The sequence below is a fragment of the Chrysochloris asiatica genome, unplaced genomic scaffold (assembly GCF_000296735.1).
Source record: "Chrysochloris asiatica unplaced genomic scaffold, ChrAsi1.0 scaffold00060, whole genome shotgun sequence".
NCBI classification, from domain to species: Eukaryota; Metazoa; Chordata; class Mammalia; order Afrosoricida; family Chrysochloridae; genus Chrysochloris; species Chrysochloris asiatica.
Genome location: NW_006408578.1, coordinates 13,069,961 through 13,096,727, shown reverse-complemented (window position 1 = coordinate 13,096,727; position 26,767 = coordinate 13,069,961). Strand labels below are relative to the sequence as shown.

Here is a 26,767-nt window from a genome sequence, read left to right as displayed (position 1 = left end):
GAGGCATAGAATGAGAAGCTTTTAGGGTCCCTACCCCCTGTTATTTGCTGTTATCTGCTTTCAATTTCGGACTTCTGAGTAATATTTCATGTGAAGGAAGTGTTGTGGAAAATAAAATAGAAAATCTATGACAAATCTTCTTAGGAGCAATTATAAAAAGAAAATAATATATAAACCTTCAAAGTCTTTTTTTGTATTGTGGCAAAAAAGCATTTGCCATTTCAACCATCTTCATATATACAATTCATGTTTCAACCATCACCTTTAACCATTCCTAAATATTTCCACCATTTTTAACAGAAGCTCAGTATCTCCTGCCTCAAAGACTTTTATATTTATTGGACGCTTCGCAAATGCTGCCTCAAGTCCCCTATAAATGGTTGGGACGTTTTTCACAGACTTTCCTTGACAGCCCTGTGGTGCAGTCATAAATAACATTTTCCTGGTTTACTTTCAGCTGAAAACGATGCGCCAGGAAGACTACATGAAGACAATCTCTGATCTTGAGTTACATTACCAAGAGTTCATCAGAAATAGCCAAGGCTCGGAGATGTTTGGGGATGATGACAAACGGAGAATCCAGTCTCAGTTCACTGATGCTCAGAAGCATTACCAGACCCTGGTCATACAGCTCCCTGGTCACCCGCAGCACCAGACAGGTGGGCTTTTGGCACCTTTCTCTTTTTACCAATCAAATCTGCAACTTTGTTTTTTTTTTTTTTTAAAGTTTTATTGTGGATTGAGTGATAGTTTATAGTGGAGAACATTGGCTTTACACTCATCCTATCGTATGTTTCATTGCAATGATTACAATGCCCTCGATGCATCATCATTCAACAGTATTTGCTTCTACTCCCTCTATTTTTGTTTTGTTTATTTTTGGATATACACCAAAACACTCAGAAATATACAATCATTCAAACAACCAAAGGGCATACCCTGTAAGCCTGTACCCCAGCTGCCAGCACACAGCCTCTCTCCCTCCATGAGTCTAGAGTCCCCAGCTGCTCCATCTCTCCATGTCATCATCTCTGCCTCCATCTCTGGCATCGCTGCTTCTCTGAATAGGGTCCCCCACTCTGCTCTTGCTCTTCTCCCTTGATGGTCTCAGGGTCCTTTGCTACTAGACTGCAAGATCAACTTCCCCCCCCCCTTTTTGCTATAAAATGTCTACCTTATAGTTGCAACAATTTTAGTCAGTCATGATAACAATTACTTACTATTGAACCAGAAGAGTCTTATCCCCATCTCCCTTCACCAGCCCCATCTAGACAGGTTGAAAGCCACTTAGTGGAGATTCTCCCTTCCCCTGCACACTCTGAAACTAAACTCCCTCTTGAAAACTTGTAAGCCAGACACTCCGTGCCTTTATAGCCCCCCCATTTTAGGTAGCCAATGTCTAAGTTGCCTGTCCCTATCAACTCTATACAGAGAGGATAGGAATGATCCTTGATGTGAAGATTCCTTCCCTCTTGGTTGGTATTTTAAGCTACTACATCCGTAAGTATAGGTCAGGTTCATCAAATTGTAGCAAATTACACTTGTTTTCTTTATAAAAACAAAATTTATGTTTATTTTTAAGATAGTTTGTCTAAAACTATTTTTAGAATTATTTCTTTGAAAGAAATGCATTAAACGTCATTTGTATACTAAATTTTCAGAATGAAATTAAATGAAGTGGGCATAGCACAGCATTTGCCAATTTAATATTTTTCATGTGTTCAATTTAGTGAGCCCAAGGACATTAATCATGTTGTGTAACTCCATTACCGATATCTGTTGCCAAATTTTCAATCACCATGAACAGATCTTCCATGCTTCCTTAACAATGCCTTCTCCTGTCTCCTTTGGTCTCTATAATTTGCCTATTCCAGCTGCTTCATATGTGTGAGATGATACGTTCTTGGGCCTTTGGTGATTGACTTACTTCAATGGGCATACCCTTATGCAGTGTGAATAGTTTTGAGGGCCGGCACACTTCTAGTTGTGAATTTTCTGATGACTTTTGTGGTTCTGATGTATTTTTACAGTCACAACAACTGAAATCACTCACGTTGGATCCTGCCAAGACCTCAACCATAATAAAGTCATTGAAAACAACAGAGAGAATGACAAGCAGGAAACATGGATACTGATGGAGCTTCAGAAGATCCGCAGGCAGATGGAGCATTGTGAGGGCCGAATGTCCCTGAAAAGCACCCTCCTGGCTGACCAAGGGTCTTCACACCACATCACAGTGAAGATAAATGAGCTGAAGGTGGGTGGTGGTTTTTTTTGAAGTGCCGTCGAGTCAGTTCCAACCCATAGCGACCTTGTATAGGGTTTCAGAGGAGCAGGTGGTGAGATTGAACCACCAACCTTGCAATTCAAACAGCTTTGGAGTCTGGCACGTTAACCCACAGCACCACATCAGGACGGATATTTTGCCAGATTCCAAGTGTATGTATATTTATCAGTGAACAAATAAAAAACTTCCTGGTATAACTATTTTTAGTCATAAGAAATTAATTTTCAAGAAAATAGGCTCTGGCAGGATTTCAATTTTTCATTCACATACTGGAGGCATCAAAAGTTTGTAGAGAAATGGAATGAAAAGATAACAGATTTTTCTCTATAAATATTCTGGAGCCCCCTTGTACTTCCAAATTTATAGAAGGTTACCAGGCTGTGGATTAAAGCATCTTTGCTGCTGGTTTGTGTGTTGGTGAAATACACCATGATGTTTTTTGTTTGTATGAGTTAGTATTGTGCCGATGGCAAAGTGTTTCCATAACATTAATTTGTCATCTGCCTAAAATGCCAATGATATGGGTACATAAGAAACTGACATGGTAAGATTTGATGGACTAGGATCTCAAAGCCATTGAAGAGTTGTAACTACAGACCAAGATTTTCAACTCTTTAATCCAGGGATCTTTTCCGTTCATACAAACCTAGGCGCGGCATTAGAATATCTCTCTGTATAAATATACACACACATATAGATAAATAGATAGATAGATCTACCTATCTATATCTATATATATAGATAGAGAGAGCGAGAGAGAGAAAGCCAGTTTGAACCACAAGGTCAGCAGGTCACGCTCACCAGCCACTTCTCAGAAACCGTCTACAGGGTCGCTGTGGGTCAGAACTGTCTAGATGACATTTAATAACAACTGTTATATATACAACACTTATACACAGTTGTTAAGAAGGCTTCCTGAAAGGACATGATAAAGTAATTGTCTATTTGTTGAATCTTTTATATTTACTTATTTTTTAACTTGTGATAAAACATACAATTTGCCCTTTTGACCTTTATTATGCGTGTATTTCAGTGGCATTTATTGTATTCATAATGTTGTGCAACCATCTATTTTCTAAAAATTTTTGGTTATCTCAAACAGAACTTTGTCCCTCTTAAGCAATAACTCCCAGCCCCTCCTCTCCCAGCCCCAGATAACTACTTATCTAGTTTTTGGTTCTTTGCATTTGTGTTTGCATTCTAACGCGTTTACTGCCGTCTAGTTCTGACTCCTGGTAGCGAAGGAGCTCTGGTAGTGTAGTGGTTATGAATCAGGCTGTGAACCGCAAGGTCAGCAGTTCAAAACTACCAGCTGTCCCACGGGAGAAAGATGAGGCTTTCTGCTCCCATAAAGATTTACAGCCTCGGAAACCCTTTACAAGGTTGCTATGAGTTGGAACCGACTCCACGGCACTTAACAACAACAACAGTTCTGACTCAGAACAACCCAATAAGACAAAGTAGAATTATGTCATAAATTTCCAAGGCTGTACATTTTATGGGAGCAAACTGCTACAGCTTTCTCCTGCAGGGCAGCTGGTGGGCCCAAACTGCTACCCATTGAACCACCAGGGCTCCTTGGATTCTGGATATTTCATAAAACTAGGGTTGTAGATTATATTCCTTCTTTTGTGTTGGGTTTATTTCACTCAGCATGTTTTTAAGGTTTGTCCGTGACATAGCATGTATCAGCACTTTATTTTTCTTTATGGCTAATTAATAATCCATTGCATGAGTACACCACATTTTGTTTATCCATTCATTTGTTAGTATACACTGAGTTGTTTCTGCCTTTTTGTTATTGTGAATAATTCTACAGTGAAATTGTGCACCAGGTCTGTTTGAGTCCCTGCTTTCAATACTGGACTTTTAAGAGTACCTTGATTATAAAGAACCACATAGAATAATTAATCAGAGAAATCGTCCCTCTTTTTTTTTTTTTGGCAGAGTGTGCAGAATGATTCACAAGCGATTGCCGAACTTCTCAACCAACTTAAAGACATGCTAGCTAACTTCAGAGGTTCTGAAAAATATTGCTATTTACAGAATGAGGTATTTGGACTGTTTCAAAAACTGGAAAATATCAATGGTGTTACAGACGGCTACTTAAATAGGTAAACACAACTAATGCTAATCATGTATGTTGCTTTTCTTAAACTACAGTTTATTATATTTAATTGGATTTATATACTTGGTATGAGTCCTGGTATGGCACTATAGGATAAACACTGGACTGCTAACCACAAGGCCAGTGATTCAAACCCACCAGCAATTTCTTGGAAACCCTATACAGGGTCACTATGAGTCCATACAGCTTTGAACAGTAACAACATAATGCTTGGTGGACTAGAGATCTTGACTTAGTTTTTCTTTTTAGAGGTTTGCTTACATTATTCTGTGGTCTTGAGAGTGTCTCTTCTTGTCTAGGGTATGAATTCTACTATTTGAAATCTAGTGCATCTCAGAAGTAAGTTATACTCTCAAGGCCAGAATTTTAGAATTTTTAAGTAAATGTGGCATGGTGGTTTGAATTATGATGGAGTCAAAAAAATATAAAACCATCACACCTTAGCTTAAATAGACTAGACAAAATAATTTCATGTGTGTAAATGTTGTTCTCTTTGGTTAATTGTGCCAAGAGGCAGCCGTTTGCATTCCAAGTATATTACCACCTATCTTATCTGCCTCCTTTGCTCTTCCAGCTTATGCACCGTGAGAGCACTTCTCCAGGCTCTCCTTCAGACAGAAGACATGCTAAAGGTTTATGAAGCCAGACTCACGGAAGAGGAAACGGTCTGCCTGGATCTGGATAAAGTGGAAGCCTACCGCTGTGGACTCAAGGTAACTGGGAGGTTGCCAATAGAGCGACCTTGTTTGCAGGAAGTAACGCAGGGTTCAACTTCCCATTATAAAGACTCGCTTCCTGAACTTAGAGGGTAGGTGGGTTTTATTAGCCATACATGGGTGATATCAGTACTTTTTGGACACTGTTTTCCAGAGCAGGAACTATGTGAAATTAGTGAAATTCCTTTCAGGAATGCTGAATTATACATAGTTACTTACATTGGTTTTTTAAACTGTAAGACTTCTCAAAACTTTTAATGTGTTAACACACATTGTATTTATTAAAAAATGGAATCTAATATGTAGCGATTCCCAAACTAATTTACATATCGAGTTCCTTTTGAACACGGTAGCACAAGGGACCTCATATGGGACAAATATTGGAAAAAGCCATCAGTACATTTATTTTCCTGAATCGATTCTCATCACCTGAAAATACAAATATTCAGAGTTTTATCATCTTTTTTGTTGGTAGTGGGGATTCGCACTGTAGCACAAGATGAGAAAAGAGATTACTTTGTACTCATTTAATGTCTTTTGCAGAAAATAAAAAATGACCTGAATTTGAAGAAGTCCCTGCTGGCCACCATGAAGACAGAGCTGCAGAAAGCCCAGCAAATCCACTCCCAGACTTCCCAGCAATACCCACTGTATGACTTAGAGCTTGGAAAGTTTAGTGAAAAGGTCACACAGCTGACTGATCGCTGGCAAAGAATAGACAAACAGATAGACTACAGGTGAGCCAGCCTCCTCCCTTATTTTCCTCCCATCTGATTGTTCCCAAGCCGTGCTTTTGAAGTGGTGACTACAAAAAGGAATGGCTTGGTTTTGTATATAATATCTGCATCCTAGGTGTCCCTGGGTGCTGCCAGTGGTTAACATGCTCAGCTGCTAACCTGAAGCTTGGTGGTTTGAGTCCACTTGGATGCACCTGGGAAGAAGGGCCTAGTGATTTGCTTCTGATAAATCAGCCTTTGAAACCCTTAGATAGCACTTTTCTGCTCTGACACACATGGGGTCCCTACAAGTTTGAGTCAACTCAACAGCAACTGGTTTTACAGGTAGGCATAATAGATGCTTCTTTCAGGGACTGTCTATAACCAGCTTTATTTGACATGGAAAGACAGTACATGAAAATAGCCAAGGCAGAACCAACATGAGCTAGGTGCTATCCTTAGAGAAATGGTGCAAGCTATTTAGCATGCATTTTGTGTCCCATTAACTCCTGTTATGACTGTGGGAATGAGTTAGTGTTATCAAAACCTTATAAAAATGAAATCTTATATAAAAAAGGAACGCCTTATAGCAAATAGGAGCTTAAAAAAAATCTCCCAAACTGCTTTGCTTGTAGTCCATTTTACTGACAGTGCTTTTTGAAAAAAAAGCATCTTTATTGGCATGTAATTCTCATGCTATAAAATCTACTCACTTGAAGCTTGCAATTCAGTAGTTTTTACTATATCTGCAGTTGCAAAGCCATCACCATAATGTATTCTAGAACATCTTCATCACCCAAAACAAACTCTGTACCCATTGACAGTTCCTCCCTGTTACCTGTTTCATAGATTGATGGACATTTGAGTTATTTCCACTTTTCAGCTGTCAGAATTAATGCTGTCATGAACATTCATGTATGAGATTTTGTGTGGGCATATATTTCAGTCCTCTTGTAGTGGAATCGCTGCGTCAGATAAAGTCCTGGTGTGGCACTGTAGGGTAAGCACTGGACTGCTAACCCACCAGCCGCTCCTTGGATGCAATGAGTTGGTGGCACTTAACAACAACATGTTAACTCTATGTTAATATAGTTTGATGAACACTAGCAGTACTTTCATAATTGTATTGTATCTGTTTTCCTCAGATTGTGGGACCTGGAGAAACAGATCAAGCAACTGAGGAATTACCGTGATAACTATCAGGCTTTCTGCAAGTGGATGTACGATGCCAAACGTCGCCAGGATTCCTTAGAATCCATGAAATTTGGTGATTCCAATACCGTCATGAGATTTTTGAATGAGCAGAAGGTATAAGACAATTTGTCATTCCATCACCGTTTTGAGATTGAATATAAACTGTATTTTCTTCTGGTTTTCACAGAGGAAACAATAGGTTAGAAATAATTCTCATATAATACTATTGGTTCAACTTGTAGACGCTTAAAGAGGACAAACAATGGAAATATTTACAAAGAACTGCAATTATGTACTTGAAAATGTTGTTCCTCGCATGCTGTCATAAAATATCCTTGGAAACTGGGATGGCTAAGACCAGAAAGCAGTGCTAACTAGGAAGTAAACTCTTAGATAATAAGAAGTTAAAGGTTTTTATTTTTCTGAGTGAAAAAAAAGCTTATCTTTTAAGATTTGTCTGTAATGTTATGAAGTTAGCGTTGTTGTTGTTGTTGTTAAGTGCCGTCGAGTCGGTTCCGACCCATAGCGACCCTGTACAGGGTTTCCAAGGGTGTAAATCTTTACGGGAGTAGAAAGCCTCATCTTTCTCCCGCGGAGCAGCCAGTAGTTTCAAACCGCTGACCTTAAGGTTCGCAGCCCGATTCGTAGCCACTACGCTACCAGAGCTCCTTTATTTTAAGCGTATGTAGCAGCAAACTGAGGCACAAAGCAACAGTAGTTGAAAAGCCAAGTAATGTTTAAGATATTCATGAACTAACATTTATATGTATGTATTTTTTGTACAGAACTTGCACAATGAAATATGTGGCAAACGAGACAAATCAGAAGAAGTACAAAAAATTTCCGAACTTTGTGCAAATTCAATTAAGGTATGTTGGTTTCATCAAGCATTCATATTTCATCAGGAGTATTATTAGCCGGGCTGTTTACTCAGTCACTTACTTGAAAGATTTCTCAACTTCTTGAGCATAATGATTATGGCTTTGACGTATTTTGTCTTGAATAAGCCATGAAAGTTTATCCATTTACTTGCATACATTACAAATTGGCCAATATCCAAGGGAGTGAGTGATCTTTACTCTTTCAGCTAGCTGCATATACAGAAATACCACATCAGCATATGAAGATGTGATATTTAGCAGCTGGGACACCAAGCAGGTTCACAATAGCTTTGGCCTTGGTCATTAGAAATACAGCTTGCTGATTTATAAGTGTGGAATCTTAGCTGTCATTTAAAGTCTTTTAAGAATGTTTTCCTTTAACGTTACTACTTTGCAGGATTATGAACTGCAACTTGCATCATACACCTCAGGACTGGAAACTCTACTTAACATACCTATCAAGAGAACTATGGTTCAGTCCCCTTCAGGGGTGATTATGCAAGAGGTATGTATGTGTTCATATATGTCATTGCATATCTTTTAAACTCTGCCGTTGCTGCTGCCTCCCCCCCCCCCCCCCCCCCCCACGTCTCCTTCCCTGACCTCCCTCTAGTCCCTGAAATCCATTCCTTATGATAGACCATTACTTTAACTACATCAGCTGTGCACCACAAAGAGCAGGTTGGGCAGTATCCCACTTTATTGCTAACTATATGACTAATTTCTACTTGGAACTGGATCCAGTCCTCACCTTCCCACCTTTCCAACCTTGTTGCCAGCCACTCTATCGTCAGTATTGTTTCTCACCAGCTACTGGGGGCTGGGTCGGGGGGGTATCAGTTGCAAGCTTTACTTCTTCCACTTCAGACTAGCCAGCCCTTCTCTCTGTCATCCCTGGCCACCCCAGGCCAGACCAGAGCACACAAGTTAAAAGGACACAGTCCTTCAGATTGCCAAATAGGCAGATGCTAGCCCCTGCTGACTGTCACTGTGGGTTCAGGATTCCCTGTAATAACTCACAGAGTTCATGGAGAATATCCCATACTGATTGATTATAACCAAACAGGATGTGAACAGAGATATGCATTGGGTGAGACACATACAGGAAGATGAGGGAGGATTCCAGTGCAGAGTTTCATCACCCATAGGGGTGCTCTGCTCCAACCAGAAAGCTCCACTGAGCTCCCATCTTCCAAAGTCTTTATTAACCTTACCTCTTGACCAAGATAAATTACATCATGGCTCCCAGGGGATCTGACTCCCAGTATCCCTGAATGAAAAGTCAGCTGGCTTTCTGCACCTCATAAATAACCATTCAAAAAGGTTCAATAGCAGGTTATGCACTCCCCCACCCTCCATCCCCGGGCCCCAGTGTGAGTCATTGATGCAAGAGCTCATCAGTCTGAACCTGTCATTGGTACCTTAAAAGCTTTGCAGAATTGAGCTTAATTTTCTGGGTTTAGTGAGGGAGATGTCTCAAAGTGACACAAATGTAAGCTTCTAAAAGGCAACGTCTTTCCAAAGATGCCAGAGACATGGCCTGTCAGGTGGTTTAGGGGAAGCAGTCTGGAGCCATGAGGATGGAATGCAGTATTTTTAACTCTTTGCTGTGTTGGACTTCTACATTTTGGAATTAGCACACATGAAGGAGTTTGCTCTTTATATTATTATTTCACTATTATTTTAGAAAACAAAATAAGTCAACTTGATTAGGACTGTTTTTCAATCCAATATCCTTTTCTTCCCTTTTCTCTAAGGCTGCAGACATGCATGCTCGATACATAGAACTACTTACAAGGTCTGGAGATTATTACAGATTCTTAAGTGAGATGTTGAAGAGTTTGGAAGATCTGAAGGTGATTTATTACTTTATTTCCTTGGGGCATCAAATGAAATAGAATAAAACCTTATTGATGTGAAGTGCCATCGAGTCAGTTCCGACCCATGGCGACCCTGTACAGGGTTTCCAAGGGTGTAAATCTTTACGGGAGTAGAAAGCCTCATCTTTCTCCTGCGGAGTGGCTGGTAGTTTCGAACTGCTGACCTTAAGGTTCGCAGCCCGATTCGTAACCACTACGCTACCAGAGCTCCTTTATAGCATGGATATGGATGTACACTGGCAAAACGATATTTTCCCTAAACATTTAATAATGATATAGTTTGTGGGTTAAGCCTGGAGTTAGACCCATGTTCAATTACACTGTTCTAAATGGACTTACGTGATACTTCAAACACTGCAGCTACTGTATTTTGCCATAAAACCATTTTGCTTAATATCTGGCCAAGGAGTTTGCTTTAATTCTTTGTTTTGAATCAAGCATAAGAATATCCTGAACTAGTTGGAGTTGATATTTTAATGTAGGGTGGTTGTTTAATTTACTTCTCTTTTCTAATAGTTGAGTTTATATGGAAATACACTTTATACTTTGAAATCAGGGGACAGCATTCATAAAATCAAAAGCTTTTGATCTTTGGAAAAAACACTCCATTTTGAAGATTAGAAAACTAAGACCCAAAAATGATATATTGCTTTCTAAGATCGTGATAGTTAATGGAAATTATTAATAGAAACAGTTAAAAGAATTATGACAAGAATCCAGATTCTTAAATTTTTGTAGTTTCTGTCTTATAACGCACTTTATGTGTTTGCGTGTAGGTTGTATGTATGTGTCTGCATGTACATGCAGTTGGTGTTTATATATGTAGTGGTGGAGTGTATATGGTGGAAACTGAGTGTGTGTGTGATAGGGGGAGTATGTCTGTCTGTCTGCATATCATATGTGTCTGTATGTGTTGTGTGCATGTGTGTGTGTGTGTGAATAGAAATGGGGGAATGAGAGGGCACATTGGTCCAGAAGGGGAAAATACTGTCTTTGTCTTGTGATGTGAGGTGTTTCTCTTTCAACATAATTTCTGATTTTACTTCTACAGCTGAAAAATACCAAGATTGAAGTTTTGGAGGAGGAACTCAGACTGGCCCGTGACGCCAACTCTGAAAACTGCAATAAGAACAAATTCCTGGATCAGAACCTGCAGAAATACCAGGCAGAGTGTTCCCAGTTCAAAGCAAAGCTTGTGAGCCTGGAGGAGCTGAAGAGGCAAGCTGAGCTGGATGGAAAGTCGGCGAAACAGAACCTTGACAAGTGCTATGGCCAAATCAAAGAGCTCAATGAGAAAATCACCAGGCTCACTTACGAGATTGAAGATGAGAAGAGACGAAGAAAGACTGTGGAGGACAGATTTGACCAGCAGAAGAACGACTATGACCAGCTGCAGAAAGCCAGGCAGTGTGAAAAGGAGAATCTTGGCTGGCAAAAACTGGAGTCTGAGAAAGCCATCAAGGAGAAGGAGTACGAGATAGAGAGGTTGAGGGTCCTTCTTCAGGAGGAGGGCAACCGGAAGAGAGAATATGAGAATGAGCTGGCAAAGGTAAGAAACCATTATAATGAGGAGATGAGTAATTTAAGGAACAAGTTTGAAACCGAGATTAACATTACGAAGACTACCATCAAGGAGATATCCATGCAAAAGGAGGATGATTCCAAAAACCTTAGAAACCAGCTTGATAGACTCTCAAGGGAAAATCGGGACCTAAAGGACGAGATTGTGAGGCTGAATGACAACATCCTGCAGACCACGGAGCAGCGCAGGAGGGCGGAGGAGAACGCCCTGCAGCAGAAGGCCTGCGGTTCCGAGATAATGCAGAAGAAGCAGCACCTGGAGATAGAACTCAAGCAGATCATCCAGCAGCGCTCTGAGGACAATGCCAGGCACAAGCAGTCCCTGGAGGAAGCGGCCAAGACCATCCAGGACAAAAACAAAGAGATTGAGAGACTCAAAGTTGAGTTTCAGGAGGAAGCTAAGCGCCGCTGGGAATATGAAAATGAACTGGCTAAGGTAAGAAACAGTTACGATGAAGAGATCATCAGCTTAAAAAACCAATTTGAGACTGAAATCAACATCACCAAGACCACCATCCACCAGCTCACCATGCAGAAAGAAGAAGACACCAGCGGTTACCGAGCCCAAGTCGACAATCTCACCAGAGAAAACAGGAGCTTGTCTGAGGAGATAAAGAGGCTTAAAAGCACACTAGCCCAGACCACAGAGAACCTTAGGAGGGTCGAAGAAAACATGCAACAGCAGAAGGTCACTGGCTCTGAGATGTCACAGAGGAAACAGCAGCTGGAGATCGAGCTGCGCCAGGTCACACAGATTCGAAGTGAAGAGAGCACGAGATACAAGCAGTCTCTAGACGATGCTGCTAAAACCATCCAGGATAAAAACAAGGAGATAGAAAGATTAAAACAGCTGATAGAAACAGAAACAAATGAAAGGAAGTGCCTGGAAGACGAAAATGCCAAATTGCAAAGGGTCCAGTATGATCTGCAGAAAGCCAACAGTAGTGCAACAGAGACAATCAGCAAACTGAAGGTCCAGGAGCAAGAGCTCACACGCCTGAGAATTGACTATGAGAGGATTTCACAGGAGAGGACCGTGAAAGACCAGGATATCACGAGGTTCCAGAGCTCACTGAAAGACTTACAGCTGCAGAAGCAGAGAGCGGAAGAGGAGCTGAATCGGCTGAAAAGGACAGCCTCAGAAGACTCCACCAAGAGGAAGAAGCTGGAGGACGAACTGGAGGGCATGAGGAGGTCTTTGAAAGAGCAGGCGATCAAAGTCACCAGCCTGACCCAGCAGCTGGAGGAGGCGTCCATTGTGAAAAAGAGGAGTGAGGATGACCTCCGGCAGCAGAGAGATGTGCTGGATGGCCACGTGAGGGACAAGCAGAAGACACAGGAGGAGCTAAGGAGGCTGGCCTCGGAGCTCGAAGCCCTGAGACGGCAGCTGCTCCAGGAACAAGAAAACGTCAAACAGGCACATGTAAGGAATGAGCACTTCCAGAAGGCCATAGAAGATAAGAGCCGGAGCTTAAATGAGAGCAAAATAGAAATCGAGCGGCTGCAGTCGCTCACGGAGAACCTGACCAAGGAGCACCTGATGCTGGAGGAGGAGCTGAGGAACCTGAGGCTGGAGTACGACGACCTGAGGAGGGGCCGCAGCGAAGCTGACTCTGACAAAAACGCAACCATTGCAGAACTCAGGAGCCAGCTGCAAATCAGCAACAACCGGACCCTGGAACTGCAGGGACTGATTAACGATTTACAGAGAGAGAGGGAAAATTTGAGACAGGAAATTGAGAAATTCCAAAAGCAGGCATTAGAGGTATTCACAAATATTTGATCATGGCTTCCCTGTCTCTGAAATAATTCACTCTTTTCTCTGCTAATCTCAATTATGCTCTTGCTGCCTAAGTGCATGCTTACAAGAGTGTGTTTTATTTTTTTAATTATTGACCTAGTACAAATCATAATCCAGCCAAGTGCTTTGAAATAATCTGTTTTTAAGAACTTTAGCATGCATGTAACGTCTGAAATCACTTCTGCTGAATGTTCCGCTCTATTTTCTAGACTACAACTCCTATTTAGTGAGCCCTGATGTAATGTTTGTAATTAAAATTTTTCTAAATTAAAAGTCAGATAATTAACAAAGCGGTTTTCTCTGCAATTTTAAAATCACGTTGGCTTGCTTGCTTAGATGATTTTTTTCTGCATGCATTATTCTATTTTCTTTTCATCATTATCTAAATGTATTTCTTTTTTTTCTCTAGCTTTTCTTATTTAAAATTAACTTCTACTACATTTGACTTCTATAGACAATATTTGTGTGGTGCTGGGTGTTGGGGGGGGTGTGTATGAGGGTTCCTCAAAAAGATTGTGGAAAAATGTAATTAAAAGATACTGGAATTTTTTTCCATGAACTTTTTGAATCCCTTCTTAGATCCATATGTTTGGTTTTATTAAGCATGCTAGTATAGCTAAAACAGGCAAACTATAGATATTAGCAGGTATGATGCAAATTCCCCATATTTTTTCAAACCACAAGTAAAACAAGGTCATAACTTCTCTTAGTTCCTTCTATGGGAAAAATTTTAAAAAAAAGTAAGTATGAAGCCATTTATCAAAGTGGCAACATAGATTTACAGAATTTTATCTATGATTTGTAATCGAACAAGTCAACAGTACAAGAGAGCTTCCAAAAGTTTATGGGAAAATTCCATTATCTTTCAAGTCCATGTTTCCACAAACATTTTGAAGCTCCCTTGTATATTCAAGGAAACTATAGAAAGGGGAAATAAGTAGACCAGTTTTTGTTTTTTAAAAAGAGAGGAAAAGTAGCAATTATGAAAGTAATATGATGTGATAAAAGCATTATTTTCCCCATTTCTTTTCTCTTTAAATTCCAGGCATCTAACAGGATTCAGGAATCAAAAAGTCAGTGTACTCAGGTGGTACAAGAAAGAGAGAGCCTCCTGGTGAAAATCAAAGTCCTGGAACAAGATAAGGCAAGGCTGCAAAGGCTGGAAGATGAGCTGAACCGTGCAAAAACAACGCTGGAGGCAGAAAGCAGGGTGAAGCAGCGCCTCGAGTGTGAGAAACAGCAGATCCAGAACGACCTAAATCAGTGGAAAACACAATATTCCCGCAAGGAGGAGGCCATTAGAAAGATTGAATCCGAGAGAGAAAAGAGTGAGAGAGAGAAGAACAGCCTGAGGAGTGAGATTGAGAGACTCCAGGCAGAGATCAAGAGGATTGAAGAGAGGTGCAGGCGCAAGCTGGAGGACTCTTCCAGGGAGACACAGTCCCAGCTGGAGACTGAGCGCTCCCGGCTGCAGAGAGAGATTGACAAGCTCAGACAGCGCCCCTATGGGTCCCATCGGGAGACCCAGACCGAGTACGAGTGGACAGTCGACACCTCGAAGCTGGTGTTCGACGGGCTGAGGAAGAAGGTGACGGCCATGCAGCTCTATGAGTGCCAACTGATCGACAAGACGACCTTGGACAAGCTGATGAAGGGGAAGAAGTCGGTGGAAGAAGTTGCATCCGACATCCAACCATTCCTACGGGGTGCAGGAGCTATTGCAGGAGCTTCTGCGTCTCCTAAGGACAAGTATTCTTTGGTTGAGGCCAAGAGAAAGAAATTAATCACTCCAGAGTCCACAGTCATGCTTCTGGAGGCGCAGGCAGCCACTGGTGGGATCATTGACCCCCATAGGAATGAGAAGCTAAATGTTGACACTGCCATTGCCCGGGACCTTATTGATTTTGATGACCGTCAGCAGATATACACAGCAGAAAAAGCCATCACGGGCTTTGATGATCCATTTTCAGGCAAGACAGTATCTGTGTCTGAGGCTATCAAGAAAAATCTGATTGATAGAGAAACCGGAATGCGACTGTTGGAAGCCCAGATTGCGTCTGGGGGTGTCGTGGATCCTGTCAACAGTGTCTTTTTGCCAAAAGATGTGGCCCTGGCCCGTGGACTGATTGACAGGGATTTGTATCGATCACTGAACGATCCCCGAGACAGTCAGAAAAACTTTGTGGATCCAATCACCAAGAAGAAGGTCAGTTACATGCAGCTGAAGGAACGGTGCAGAATCGAACCCCACACTGGACTGCTCTTGCTGTCAGTTCAGAAGAGAAGCATGTCCTTCCAAGGAATTAGACAACCTGTAACCGTCACTGAGCTAGTCAATTCTGGCATATTGAGACCATCCACTGTAAATGAACTTGAATCTGGGCAGATTTCTTATGATGAGGTTGGTGAGAGAATCAAGGACTTCCTCCAGGGTTCAAGCTGCATAGCAGGCATATACAATGAGACCACAAAACAGAAGCTTGGGATTTACGAGGCCATGAAAATTGGCTTGGTCCGACCCGGTACTGCTCTGGAGTTACTTGAAGCCCAAGCTGCTACTGGCTTTATAGTGGATCCTGTTAGCAATTTGAGGTTACCTGTCGAAGAAGCCTATAAAAGAGGTCTGGTGGGCATTGAATTTAAAGAGAAGCTCTTGTCGGCAGAGCGAGCTGTCACTGGGTACAATGATCCTGAGACAGGCAACATCATCTCTTTGTTCCAAGCCATGAACAAGGAGCTCATTGAAAAGGGTCATGGCATTCGCTTGTTAGAAGCCCAGATTGCAACTGGGGGCATCATTGATCCCAAAGAGAGCCATCGTTTACCAGTTGACATGGCCTACAAAAGGGGATATTTCAACGAGGAGCTCAGTGAGATTCTCTCAGATCCAAGCGATGATACAAAGGGATTTTTTGACCCTAATACTGAAGAAAACCTTACCTATCTGCAGCTAAAGGAAAGATGCATTAAGGATGAGGAAACAGGGCTCTGTCTCCTGCCTCTGAAAGAAAAGAAGAAGCAGGTGCAGACATCCCAAAAGAATACCCTCAGGAAGCGTAGAGTGGTCATAGTTGACCCAGAAACCAACAAGGAGATGTCTGTTCAGGAGGCCTATAAGAAGGGCCTGATCGATTACGAAACTTTTAAAGAACTGTGTGAGCAGGAATGCGAGTGGGAAGAAATCACCATCACTGGATCTGACGGCTCTACCAGGGTGGTCCTGGTAGATAGGAAAACAGGTGGTCAGTATGATATTCAGGATGCCATTGACAAGGGCCTCGTTGACAGGAAGTTTTTTGAGCAGTACCGGTCTGGTAGCCTCAGCCTCACTCAATTTGCTGATATGATCTCCTTAAAAAATAGCAACAGCAGTGGCCTGGGTGGTGGTGTCAGCGATGATGTTTTTAGCAGTTCTCGGCATGATTCTGTAAGTAAGATTTCAACCATATCTAGTGTCAGGAATTTAACCATTAGGAGCAGCTCTCTGTCTGACCCCCTGGAGGAATCAAGCCCCATTGCGGCCATCTTTGACACAGAAAACCTGGAGAAAATCTCCATTTCGGAAGGTATAGAGCGAGGCATTGTGGATAGCATCACAGGCCAGAGGCTTCTGGAAGCTCAGGCCTGCACAGGCGGCATCATCCACCCAACCACTGGTCAGAAGCTGTTACTCCAGGATGCCGTCTCCCAGGGTCTGATTGACCAGGATATGGCCACCAGGCTGAAACCTGCGCAGAAAGCCTTCATTGGCTTTGAAGGGGTGAAGGGAAAGAAGAAGATGTCGGCAGCAGAGGCCGTGAAAGAAAAGTGGCTTCCTTATGAGGCAGGGCAGCGCTTCCTGGAGTTCCAATACCTTACAGGCGGTCTCGTTGACCCAGAAGTGCATGGGAGGATAAGCACTGAGGAAGCCATCAGAAAAGGCTTCATCGATGGCCGAGCAGCTCAGAGGCTGCAAGACACCAGCAGTTATGCCAAAATCCTGACCTGCCCCAAAACCAAATTGAAAATATCATACAAGGATGCCGTGAACCGCTCCATGGTAGAAGACATCACGGGGTTACGCCTTCTGGAAGCAGCCTCAGTTTCATCTAAAGGCTTGCCTAGCCCTTATAACATGTCTTCTGCCCCCGGCTCTCGGTCTGGCTCCCGCTCGGGCTCTCGGTCTGGCTCTCGCTCAGGTTCCCGCAGTGGGTCCCGGAGGGGCAGTTTTGATGCAACAGGAAATTCTTCCTACACTTATTCTTACTCATTTAGCACTAGTTCTATTGGGCATTAGTGGTCAGCTGGAAATGGTTGCTACACCTTGACTTCTTTTATATGAATTTTCACTTTATTAAATAATGCTAGTAATCAAAAAGTGCTTGTAGGAGGGGTAATATTGCTTGGCTTACAAAAATATAGTCATATTTGAAATCAAATAGTAAAGGTCGTTCTGGCTTTTGATCTTCTTAGCTTATCTTAACTAACATAATACACCTTGAATGTAGTATATATGAGATAGTAATCAATTGTAAGGATAATACAAATTGAGCTCAGAATGTCTTTCTTCCCTTCTGTGTTTAGATATTTGACTATCTCTTCTTGAATTCTTGTAGGCAGATAATGCAGACTGGAGATAAAAAATGGATAATTACTATTTTAGTCATCATTCTGTTTCTCATCTAAATGCTATCATTTTCTGTACTAAGAAGTTTCCCTTCCCCCTAAAACCCAAGTGTTTTGGAATGTCTCCTTTAGGTTTTTAATGTGGATTGTATAACCCGCATCTTCCAAATGTTCTTCTTTGGTTTGGTATCATTTGACTGTATGTGCATGACAGCAATGATCTTTGCTTTTGTTTAGTCAAAGTTTTCTGTTTATTTTGCTTATCATTGCCAATGTACTTTTTAAAAGGTGTCTTTATGAAGTTTGCTATTCTGGCAATAAACTTTTAGACTTTTGAAATGTTTGTGGTTTGATTTAATACTGCTTATGCTCTGGTAGCGTAGTGGTTACGAATCGGGCTGCGAACCTTAAGGTCAGCGGTTCGAAACTACCAGCAACTCCGCGGGAGAAAGATGAGGCTTTCTACTCCCGTAAGGATTTACACCCTCGGAAACCCTGTACAGGGTCGCTATGGATCAAAACCGATTCGAAGGCACTTAACAACAACATGCACCTAGGGAAGAAGCTCTGGTAGCGTAGTGGTTACGAATCAGGCTGCTAACCTCAAGGTCAGCAGTTTGAAACTACCAGCAGTTCCGCGGGAGAAAGATGAGGCATTCTGCTCCCATAAAGAATTACAGCCTCGGAAACCCTGGGCAGGGTCACTATGAGTCAGAACCAACTCCATGGTACTTAACAACAACAACAGCATGCACCTAGGGACATTTAACAACAGCTTTCATCTAGTTTAATATATGTCTAAAACCATTTGTGTCCTCAATACCTATTAAAGAACACCATTAGAAAGCATTTTAGCTTTGAATTCTTGTTAGAACTCTTGGTTCTTTCAACATTCCTTGAGAAGCTTGAGAAAGAAGCCCATGTAAAGAGATGCTTGAAATTCTGAGGTCAGTACCCAGTTCTAGTATATGAGGGTAAGCCAGAAGATATTGCTGCCAAATCACAGAAACCTTTATTAAATAAAAGTATCAAAATGTAAAGCTATTATTCCTTGATACATCCTCCATCAAGGTCTATACATTTCTGAAGATGGTGTTCCCATCTCTCTCTGCACTGTTTCATTTGTACCACATCAGAGTCGCAGTTTTGATATGCTCTAAGGAATCAAACTGTGTTCCTTTGAAATGTTCTTTGAGTTTGGGGAACAGAAAAGAAGTCTGAAGGGGCAAGTTCAGGACTGTGGGGATGGATTGGTAAGGTTTCCCAACAAAATTCTTATAGGACAATTCTTGCTCTCCTCAAAGACTTTCCGGGCCATTTTCTTACCAGTGCAGTTTTCCATTTTCATAAAACTTCATAACAAGCTCTTGGGATTGTCCCATGTCCAAGAAAATTCTTATCAAGATGACTCCTTGGGAATCCCCCAAAACAGTCGCCATTCCCTTCTGAGCTGACCTCTCTACCATTAGTTTAATTGCTTCCGCAGAGCCTTTTGGAAGCCACTGTTTTGATTGGACCTTTCTTTTTTGAAGATACTCCAATGAGACTAAGACAAGTGCATTACTGAGAACTTGTCCTGGCCATCTATTGATTGCAGAGACATGTTTAAACACATTTTGTTTGGAATAAATCAGTGCATGTATGAACTGGAACCCTAGTAACAATACTTTTTGACTTACTCTCCTATTCTGGGAAGAATTATCCTTGAATCAATGAAAAGTGATGCCTAAAGAATGCTGGAGGTCTGTTGAAGGACAATGAGATAAAAGCCTGTAAGGAACAAAGAGACACTTGAAATTCAGACAATTGTTCCTGAATTAGCACCACGTTACTGAACACCCCTATGTCTTTTACTGTGCTACTTACTGTGAGGAATCCACTGACTTTATGAGCCCCCTGATGCAAGACTCTTTCATCATAGCCACACACATAAATCCATCAAGGAGACAACTTTCATATGTGAGCATCATACAATCAAACAAATTTTTTTGTATTGATAGAAAATAAGTGCAATTATGTAGAATGAAAAAAAAAAAAGATCAATAGTTTTTGGTACTCAGGGTGAAAGTGAGCCCCATGCTCCCTGAACTTCAGCTGAGACTTTGAGTCCCCATTGGATGTGTCATTTCCCTCTGCTGCACTCATTTCTTCCCTTTATCCCCTTTCCCAATAAGAACTTGGAATTAATTTCATCCACCAGATATTGAGATCCATTGTGTGTCATGCATTGTGGCAGAAGCTATGGTGTTTATGGTATGCAAACATAGCCCTTATCAGATAACAGGAAGAAAAAACAATTTACCGACAACTTTTGGTACTCGGGGAAAGAAAGAAAGGAAGTTTCTCATGCTAATGCTTAACTTAGGAAGTGATGTTTAAGAGATTGTTGTTGTTATTGTATGCCATCGAGTCTATGCCGACTGATAGCGACCTCATATGGAGTTTCTTAAGTGCCTTCATATCCAGGTCAAGCATATTCCCCTTCTCATCTCCAATGCTGGTTGGTTTGAACTGCCAACCTTGTGGTTCCCATCCAGTGCTGATCCTAGAACGCCACACCAGGAGTCCTTAAGAGATTGTGTAGCAGGGAGGGAGAGGGTTGTTTGTTTTATTTAAGTGCTGTGGAGTCAGTTCTGAATCACTGTGATCCTGTCTAGGGTTTCCAAGGAGTGGCTGGTGGGTTTGAAACCACTAACCTTGTGGTTCAAACCGACTTTTGCAGTCCAGCGCATTATCCTGCAGTGCCACGCAAGCATCAATGAAGAGAAGTTACTCCGATTGAAACAATAACTAGGGTTTGTAAATTTGTAAATTTACTCAACACCATACAAGCTGCTGCTAAAATTATCATTAGACACTGAGATGAGTTGGGGGATATGCCCATTCCCATACATGGTGCAGCCACAGAAAAGGATAAAATTTACAGCTTCAGTAAGGGTCCTCATGATGTGAACAGTGTGTATCAATTACTTACAGAACTTGCCCTTTAAGCCCACATCTGCTTGCAGCTACTGACCCACTTCTCTTGATTACGGTGCTATTGGCATGCTCAGTATCACCATTCTTTATGATGAGAACTGCTATTTGTCTTTGGAAAGAGTTGTTCACAAAAATGTCCTCCACAGTTTCTTGATCTGGTGGAAACAAGTACAAAGTAAAGTAAAAATTTAGCATCAGGTCCATATTATGAAAAATGATATAAAAGGGAAAAGACTCTTGGCCCCTCTCAGTTTCCCAAAGGGACCAGAGGTATAACCATTCAGAGAAATAAAAAGAAGGTAGAGCTCATTTCAAGTCTTGGGCAGGAAACATACAAAGTAAACTTGGGTCATCAAAACAAGGATGTACTCCAGGACCAACGGGGAAACACCAAAGGAGAGAGGGAGTTGTTTGTGGCTTAGAGTGGTTTCCACTGGCCAAATTTGTGATAATTTGAGCACCAGCAAGACTTATGGTTGTGGAGTATAATATGTGGAATTTAAAAGCCTTAAATCAATAGTATTGAAATACCCTTGATTTCATAGTGAAACAACAAAACATTGGAGATGGGAGGGGGAGAATGCCCGCTGATAAATTAAGAAGGCATGGCAGTATTTGAGAATTATCATTTGCCACTCCTAATGTAACAATTGGCGACATAGGATAAGCACTCACCCTCAAAGTTGGTTTGAACCACAAGGTTGATGATTCAAACTCACCAGCTGCTCCTCAAAAACAGGGTCCCTCCTCAAAAACCCTATACAGGGAACTGATTGGAAGGCACTTGACAACAATGTAACAATGAAGGGGTAAGGTAACAATGGAAACAATAAAACAATGGACTCAACCCTACACTGATCATAAAGTAGCACAGACTGAATGTTTTGCTCTATTATTTAAGTGCCAATTGATGGCAACTAACCATCAGCACAACAATGTAACAATAAGTAGACTCAGGACGGATTATGTGAAAGGTTTTAGGAAACAAGTTGTTCATGTGGCCTCACAGGATCATCCCACAGATTATTTACCATTTACCTCATGTGGCCTCACGGGATCATCCCACAGATTATTTACCAGTTACCAAGGGAGAAGTGGACTATTACAATGTAGAGATGAAGACATAGCTTTTACAAAGTAATCAAGCTTAGCATTCCTCATGTTGTTAAGTGCTGTTGAGTTGGTTCTGACCCATAGCGAACCTGCAGACGGTTTCCATGGAGTGACTGGTGAGCTTGAACCACCCACCAACCTTGCAGTTCAAACCAACTTTGCAGTCTAGCGCATTGACCCACAGCACCACACCAGAAGAGGAAATTCCTGGGGGGTGCAAAGTGTTAATGAACTGATCAAAAGGTTGGAGGTTAGAGTCCAACCAGAATTACCTCGTGAGAAAGGCCTGGCAAACTACCTCTAAAACATCAGCCATTAAGAACCCCACAGAGCACAGTTCTTCTCTGACACACGGAGTTGCCATGGCAACGGGTTTACTAGGAATAGACTCAAAGACACATCTTCTATGGACTGTATTAAGAAGGATATATTACGAAGTACACAAAATCTTCAATGCAGTATTCTTTAAAAAAAAAAAATGAGAACTTTATTTATCATCAGTTTTACATTCAACAATTTATGCACCTTTTGTTTTATCTCATTGACTACAAATTCCTGAATGTAAATCATGTGGCCATTTCCTCCTTATGTTTCCTGTTTCCATTCCTTCTTTCCTAACCCTTTTGAATTTTGTGGTTGGGCGAATGTTGCTTTTTTTGATCCCAACTGATTGATTTTTCTAATTTCTGTGTACTTCACTAGTGTTAGTGTTCCACTTTAAAGACCTGTTGTCTGTTGTTTGGCTGATAACAGCCATAGGATTGAGTTCAGTCCAAACCTGAGGGGTAACTCAGAGCCACTGTCTATCTAACCAGTAAGCCTGGTATCTGGCTCTATTTTAAAACTTTTCACTGTAAATTGAGTGAAGGTCTACAGAGCAGATCATCAGTTTTACATTCAGTTGCAATCCCCTCCATGTAACGTTATTCATCCCACTTCCTCCCTGTTTCATGCTTCCTCATTCATCCTTCCTTCTCCACATTTCTGAATTTTGTCCTTAGGTAAATGCTGCCCTTTTGATCTCAAATGGATGACCATTCTGTGGTGTGCATACCTCACTAGAGTGTTGTCCTCCCTCTATACCTATCTACTGCTTGACTGAAAATTGAGCCATGGGGGTGAGTTCAGTGACAGACCTGAAGGGTAACCGGGGGCCATATCTCAGAGTTCCACCAGTTTCTATCCAGCTAGTAAGTCTGGTCTCTGTTTTGAGTCTTGTTCCACATTTTCTCCCACTCTATCCAGGACTAGCTAATGTGATCCCTTTCAGAGCACTTGGTAGTTCTTCTGGTCTCAGAGTTGCGATGGCTGATGCTCCACAAGTGGTCCATTAGTCTGCCGGACTAATTGTTTCCATGTGTCTTCTATTTTCATCACTCTTCTTTCCTCCTAACTGGAAGAGATCAACACCTAGATTGACACTCATGAGCTTTTAAGAGTCTAGTTGCTACTCACCAAGTTAGGATGTAGAACATTGTCTTTATGGACTACGTTATGCCAATGGACCTTTGTGTCCTCTGAGACTATGGTCCTGAGTCCCCAGGATCAGCAACTCATTCCCTCAAAGTGTTTGGTTATGTGTAAGAAGTTTTCATAACTTTGCCCTTTGTATGTTTTTCCAAGTTCATGGCTATATTTGCATTAAAGGTAAATACCGATATGCAAATGTTCTCTGTCCAACCTACATATTTATTTGTGGTTATACTCCTACTCTCCTTCCCACAACTGTTCAGCCTGCACGTCTATTCAATTGTATATTGACTTCCTCTTCACCCAAGTAACATATGTATTAATTTCTTCCCAAGTTTAAACCACCCTGTTCTATCTTGAAATCAACTTGACTTCCCCTCCATCTGAAAGTTCTGTAACTACATTATTTACTCTTTTTACTTTGTAATTGTCTTCTTTATAAATTGATATCTCTGGTTCCCTATTTTCAGCATTATAGGTTTGTTTCACCATGTTGCTGTTGTTAGGTGCCATCGAGAGCATACCGACTTATAGCGACCCTCTGCACAACAGAACGGAACACTACTCAGCACTAAGCCCACCTCACAATTGTGCTACATCTGAGATCACTGCTGCTGCCACTGTGCCAATCCATCTCATTGAGGGGCTTCCTCTTTTTTCCCTACCCTCCACTTTACCAAGCATGATGTCCTTTTCTAGGGACTGGTCCCTCCTGACAATATGTCCGAAATAGGCCAGATGAAGTCTGGAGATTCTGGTTTCTAGGAACATTCTGACTGCACAGATTGGTTTGTGCTTTAGGCAGTCCATGGTACTTTTAATATTCTCCTCCAACACCATAACTCAAAAGCATCAATTCTTCCACGGACTTCCTTACTCACTGTCCAATGTTCAAATGCATATGAGGCTATTGAAAATATAATGGGTTGGGTTAGGCACACCTTAGTCCTCTTACATCTTTGATCTTGAACATTCTAAAGAGGTCTTGTACAGCAGATTTGCCTAATGCAATACATCATTTGATTTGTTGACTGCTGCTTCCATGAGTGCTGATGGTTGATCCAAACAAAATGAGGTCTTTGATAACTTCAATCTTTTCTCCATTTATCTTGTTTTATTATGGATATTTTTATATCTGGGATGACTCCTGAGTGATGTTGGCATGTTTTTTAATTTCAGGTTGTCTGCTATTGTTGGTTTTCTGTCCAAATAACTCCTTTTAGAATTTCTTGAAGGTTAGTCTGTTTTGTTTTGTTTTTACTGATTCCTTTAGTATCTATTTATCTGGAAATGTCCCAATTTTGCCATCATATTTTAGGGAACAATTTGCTGGGCATATGATTCTTGGTTGGCATTTTTTTTTTTTTTTTTTCAGAATTTTATATCTGCCATCCATTGCCATCTTGCTTGCATGGTTTCTGCTGAAAAATCAGAGCATAGTCTTAATTGGTTCTGCTTTGTACAGAACTTTTAATTTTTTTTCTAAGCTGTTCTTAGGATTCTCTATTTGTCTTTGATTTTGGAAAATTTATTTATGATTATGTCATGCTGATTTTCTTTTCACATCTATCTTGTTTGTTCAGCTTCTTGAATGCATATCTTCACATCTTTAAATAATGTTAGAGACCATTTCTTCCCCCACTCTTTGATAATTTTCTCTGTGCCTTTTTTTCTTTTTTTTGAGGGGGGGTCTCTTTTTGTTCTGGAATTCCTGTTGTACGTAAGTTATTCCTCTTGATGGTGTCCTGCATAATTCTTATAATTCCTTTGGATTTTTTTTTTGTTGTTGTTATTTTTTCTGATTTTCCTTTTGGCAGATTTGTATTGAGAGATTTGTTTTCAAGCTCACTAATTTGGGCTTCAATTGATTCACGTGTACTTCTTTGTCCTTTCAGTGTATTATCTATTTCTGAAATTTTAGTATTAATCTTCTGGCTTTCTTTTTGCTGTTTTTGTGTTGTTTCTAATTTTTCATTTATTTTCTCTATTTGTTCTCGTAGTGTTTTTCTGAATTCTTCTAAAGTTTTTTTCTGTGTTCTCCTTGCTTTCATCTGCAACTTTTCTTGATCTTTCTGTCAATCTGTTAAAGGAACTTAAATAGTCTTTTGAGTTCCTTATTAAGTAATTCCAATGCCATTTCTTCCTCAGAAAAAATCTTCTGGCTGTGTAGTTAGGTCACTTGTTTGAGCCGCACTGTCTCATTTGTTTTTGTGAACCGAAATGTTTTCTGTGAGACATTGTGGGTGCTATTGTATTTGCATTTAATCAATGATTGTATATTGGTGTGTCTTGGAGAGTGTCCCTTGTTCAGTAAGTGGAACTGTAGGAGGTATGGGTGTGCTGGGCCTTGTAGGTACTGTCAGATGGGACAAGAACAAGAAAAAAAGAGAAAATAGCTAATAGCAAAAAGAAAAGACAAGAAAAAAAACAGCAAGAAAAAAGAATTTAATAATTAATAAGAAAAAGAAAAACAAGGAAAGAGAAAAATACAAGAAGCAAAACTGGGGAGGGGGAAGAAAAGAAAAAGAGAATAGTAAAGAAAAAACTAAGAGAAAGATTAAAAGGTGAACTAAGGGAAGGGAAAAAAGAAAAGCAGAGAAAGAAAGGATAAAAGACAAGGGAATGAAAAGAAAAGGGAAGAAAAAGTAAGAGAAGAAGGATAGGAGCAGGACCCTGAGAAAATTGCTGGAAGTAGGGTACCTGGTATGGGTTGGCACCCTCTGCCAGACAAGGAGTTCATGGGATGGGGGTGAGGGGTAAGGGGATAGAAAGCTAGATCCCAGATGGAGTTACTTGAGGTCTAGACAGTGTCTGGGGTCAGAGCACTTGATGTGGAAGTAGTTCTTGCCTGCTCAGGGATAAAATCTGACAAATTCAGAAAACAACTGTCTGAGACTCTTCATAAAATTCAGTGATTAGAACAACAAAAAAGTGGAGGCTAGAGGTGATTTTTTGGATGAAAAGACATAATAACTAAATGTAGATCATAGTCTAAAAAAATAAAACTACTATAAAAGACATTTGAGGGACAACTGAAGAAGCCTGAATATAAACTGCATATTAGATATTTGAATAAAAGTATTGGTGGAGAATATTGACTAGGTGGACCACAGACCTTGGGCTAATGCGCTGGATGGCTGACTGCAAAATCATTTGAACAAGGTCGTGGTTCAAGCTCACCAGCCGCTTCTTGGAAACCCAAACAGTTGTCACTATGAGTAAGAAGGACTGAAGGTACTTAACAACAACCACAGACCTCCAGAAAAATGAGAGATCCTTAGAAGCGAGGATGGAGAGACTTTGTCTCATGTATTTTAGACATGTCATCATGAGGGACCGGTCCCTGGAGAAGGATATGGTGTTTGATAAAATAGGGGGACAGCAGAAAAGAGGAAAACCCTTACCATTAATGAGAC

General features: G+C 41.0%; 1 protein-coding gene across 1 annotated transcript in view; it reads left to right on the top strand.

Annotated features, from left to right (window-relative positions):
* Nucleotides 1–17,460, top strand: part of DSP (desmoplakin) — a 52,122-nt gene extending 34,662 nt beyond the window's left edge. Inside the window, exons 14-24 of the mRNA XM_006864103.1 lie at nucleotides 458–659; nucleotides 2,031–2,257; nucleotides 4,235–4,401; nucleotides 4,990–5,128; nucleotides 5,675–5,868; nucleotides 6,993–7,155; nucleotides 7,827–7,910; nucleotides 8,320–8,427; nucleotides 9,680–9,778; nucleotides 10,854–11,351; nucleotides 14,230–17,460. Of these exons, the coding sequence (XP_006864165.1) occupies nucleotides 458–659; nucleotides 2,031–2,257; nucleotides 4,235–4,401; nucleotides 4,990–5,128; nucleotides 5,675–5,868; nucleotides 6,993–7,155; nucleotides 7,827–7,910; nucleotides 8,320–8,427; nucleotides 9,680–9,778; nucleotides 10,854–11,351; nucleotides 14,230–17,460 (5,112 nt within the window). The remainder of the gene's footprint in view (nucleotides 1–457; nucleotides 660–2,030; nucleotides 2,258–4,234; nucleotides 4,402–4,989; nucleotides 5,129–5,674; nucleotides 5,869–6,992; nucleotides 7,156–7,826; nucleotides 7,911–8,319; nucleotides 8,428–9,679; nucleotides 9,779–10,853; nucleotides 11,352–14,229) is intronic.
* The last annotated feature ends 9,307 nt before the right edge of the window (nucleotides 17,461–26,767 follow it).